Source organism: Mandrillus leucophaeus, unplaced genomic scaffold (genome assembly GCF_000951045.1).
Source record: "Mandrillus leucophaeus isolate KB7577 unplaced genomic scaffold, Mleu.le_1.0 Scaffold103, whole genome shotgun sequence".
NCBI lineage: Eukaryota > Metazoa > Chordata > Mammalia > Primates > Cercopithecidae > Mandrillus > Mandrillus leucophaeus.
Genome location: NW_012098432.1, coordinates 4940704 through 4944604, shown reverse-complemented (window position 1 = coordinate 4944604; position 3901 = coordinate 4940704). Strand labels below are relative to the sequence as shown.

General features: G+C 38.0%; 1 protein-coding gene across 2 annotated transcripts in view; it reads left to right on the top strand.

Annotated features, from left to right (window-relative positions):
- Positions 1-3901, top strand: part of SLC44A5 (solute carrier family 44, member 5) — a 428960-nt gene that overhangs the window by 385189 nt on the left and 39870 nt on the right. For both annotated transcript variants that reach the window (XM_011977830.1, XM_011977822.1), the window contains exons 8-9: positions 2635-2760; positions 3575-3635. In XM_011977830.1, the coding sequence (XP_011833220.1) occupies positions 2635-2760; positions 3575-3635 (187 nt within the window). The remainder of the gene's footprint in view (positions 1-2634; positions 2761-3574; positions 3636-3901) is intronic.

Here is a 3901-nt window from a genome sequence, read left to right as displayed (position 1 = left end):
TTGTAGCGACATGGATGAAGCTGGAAACCATCATTCTGAGCAAACTATCGCAAGGATAGAAAACCAAACACCACATGTTCTCACTCATAGGTGGGAATTGAACAATGAGAACACCTGGACACAGGGTGGGAAACACCACACACCAGGGCCTGTCATGGGGTCAGAGGAAGGGAGAGGGATAGCATTAGGAGACATACCTAATGTAAATGACGAGTTAATGGGTGCAGCACACCAACATGGCACATGTATACACATGTAACAAACCTGCATGTTGTGCACATGTACCCTAGAACTTAAAGTATATAAAAAAAAGAAATATACCTATGAAGTCACTAGTATTTTCTCTAAAGGTACATGAATATGCATATGTCATTGTGTGTGTGCATGCACATGTGTGGATGAGAGATGAAGAAAGAGGAAATACATGTGGAGGTGTGGGTGTGGAGATAAGTTGTTTGCCCTGCCAAAGTTTCTAGAAGGAATTGAATTGCTGTTGCTTCAAGAAAATATTAACTGAGATTTGAGGCATATGCATTTCATTATTCTCCTGCTAACTTAGTTGTAGGGTCCACACCAAATGGCTTTGTGTACAGCATGTACATAACCCAAAAGATGGAAAGGAGATGTCAGCTAAGCAGCATTGTTTTTACCTAACTGCCAATGGATTGAGCTACAGGTTGGCCAATGAGAATAAATACCAGAGTAGGGAGATGACGCAAGTCAGGGCTGAGAAAGATTTCAGAAGGAGGAACTGAAGGTGATGGAGAGACTTGAAAGGGTTAGCTACAGTTCACATGGCTTCATCTGACCTTTGTTTTTTATTGTAAAAAAAAAAAAAGCAAAACTAATAGAGTGTATCTCCTCTGATTCCGCCTTCCCTCTGTGGAGTTACTGATTGGATTTCCGCACTCTATGGTGGTTTTGTGAACTAGCACGGTGATCTGGCTTGGCACTGATAGGTCCCCAAAGTTTATTAATGTAAAAAAATTGCAAAGATGACCTCTCTGCCCACATCTAGATGTTATTGGTAAAAGACCATAATGATGATTGATTGTGTCAAATAGCCTTGATTTGTTAGTTTCATATGGTGCTAAAACTCCAGTTACATTTGGAGAATTGTGTTTGAGAATTCACAGACACTAGTAATTATTAGTGGCATAAGTGTTCAATATTCAGAGAATTTTAAATCATAATTTTATTCATATTTAGGAAAGGAAGGAAGATTTTAACCCTGAATATGCATGCACTACACAGACAAGATTAATCTTAAATTACACTTTAAAATCATAAAATATTTTATTAAAAGTCCATCTCTGTCCTGTGGTAGTGGTCACACAACCACATGTCTGATAAAATGGCATAGGACTACACACATACATAGGCACACACAAACAAGTGAATATAAAACTGGTGAACTCTGAGTAAGGTTAGTGGCTTCTAACTGTCTTACTCTCCTTAGTGTTGCTGCAAAAGGAATACCTGAGACTGGGTAATGTGTAAAGAAAAGAGGTTTGTTTGGCTTATGGTTCTGCAGACTGTACAAGAAACATGGAGCCAGCATTTGCCTCTGTTGAGGGCTTCAGCTTTCTGCTTTCCATTTGTACTAGAAGGCAAAGAGAAGCTGGCATGTGCAGAAATTACATGGTTAGTGAGGAAGCAAGAGAGAGGATGAGGGAGGTGCCAGGCTCTTTCTAACAACCAGCTCTTGAGGGAATTAATAGATTAAGAAGCTACTCATCATCACACGAACAGGGAGGATCTGCCCTCATGAACCCCTCATGAACCGGGCAGATCCCTCCCTGAACTATAAGAACAGGGTGCTACTGCATCTGTGAACTCAGACACCTCCCATTAGGCCCCATTTCCAACACTGGGGATCAAATTTCAACATGAGGTATGTAGGCACAAATATCCAAACTATAGCAGTAGCAATATTAATTTCCTGCTTATGATATTGTGTTATGGTTATGCAAGTTCTTACTACTGGGGGAAACAGAGTGAAAGGTATGTGAAATCCCTATTATTCCTCACAACTACATGTTGATTTACAATTATCTCAAAATCAAAAGTTAAAAATAAGTCTATCACCTTATGGTATCTTGTTTTAACATAACATAACATCAATATCAAAGAGCAAAGAATAGAGATTGGTAACTAGTACATGAAATTTCATTTTTTACAATAAGACTAGAAAATTGATTTAGACCAGGTACAGTGGCTTACACCTGTAATCCTAGCACTGTGGGAGGCTGAGATGGGTGGATCATTTGAGCTCAGGAGTTTGAGACCAGCCTGGGGAACATGGCAAAACCCCGACTCTACAAAAAATACAAAAACTAGCTGGTTATGGTGGTGTTTGCCTGTAGTCTCAGCTACTCAAAGGACTGAAGTGGGAGGACACTTGAGCCCAGGAAGGTTGAGGCTGCAGTGAGCCATGATCATGTCACTGTCTCTAAAAAAAAATTTTAAAGAGAGAAAAAGAGAGAGAGAGAGCAAGAAAATTGATTTAGGTTTCTCAGCTGGAAAACAGTGCATTGCTTTTTGTTATGGTGGACAATTTAGAAGTCTAGCTTTATAGGCAGTTCCTAGGTTTGTTCAACTCAGTTCAGTTCTAATCACTTTGTTCATTCACAGATCTGTGTCTCCAAGTGCCCAGAAAAATTTTTAACCTATGTGGAAATGCAACTTTTGTACACAAAAGACAAAAGCCACTGGGAAGACTACCGTCAGTTCTGTAAGACCACTGCTAAGCCTGTGAAGGTACGTGTGTTTAGGCTTAAAGCTAGAGAAGAATTTAACTTTTTTTTTTCAATCTCAAGTGTAACGTGAGAATTTGTTACTGAACAGGCTCCCAAATCTTCTAGGAAATGATTAGACACAATTTCATTAAAACACAAATGCATGTGTACTGAGTATGCACACACATTTATAGCACATCATTTTGTAGATTTGGGGTGTCATGAAAGACTGTTATGTCTGGTTAATTAGATTCTACTATTCCCCGACACCAACACATTCTCTACGTGGGTAGACTTTTACTCCAGAACTAGGAGTTAATGTTTTTTGCAGTCACCATTTCGTTAACGTGGTGATAAAGCCCCATAGCAACTTAGTAACAAGTAGAAATTTATTTCCAAGCCCAGTTTGATAAAAACTCATTTTAAAAACCCCAACCCTTACCTAGGTTTGAGATATGTAAGAGAATTCTAAATCATCACAATGTTAAATAATATGAATGGTTTCTAAATTAGAGAAGATGTTGTTTTTCCAGAAAAAAAAAATAAAGAAATTAGAGACTCAGGATATGGCTAAGACAAAGATATACACCTCCAAAGGTGTGCCTTGTTTTCAGATGATCTGGTTTTATTATTGTTGGTTCAATTGAATTACAGTTAGGACAGTTAAGAATGTCAAGCAAGATTGTGTGTGTGATAATCTTACAATTAATATCGTTAGTAGAAGTAATTTGGAATAAGGAGATTATTATGGAGTTTAATTTTTTAAAGGACATATTTAGATTGAGTATAATCATCATATGGCCTTTGAAATGTTAACATTCTTCCTTCTATTTTAGTCCCTCACACAACTTTTACTGGATGATGACTGTCCAACAGCGATTTTTCCAAGCAAACCTTGTAAGTGGCAATTATTTTACCTTAGAAACACAGAATCTACCAAAATGCTACTTAATTAAGTTCCCATATTTCACAATTGATGAGATTGAGGCCAAGAATGGTCCTCTGACTGGCCTAAAGTCCCAGAGTTGATTAGCCGGAAAGTCAAAAGTAGAACTCATCTCTTGGCTCCAGCCAAGTACATTTTCACTGGAATTCTGTGATTTTTTGAATTTTCCTTTATAAACATACAAGAAAAAGATTGAAAGTTGCAAGCTCAGTCGGAT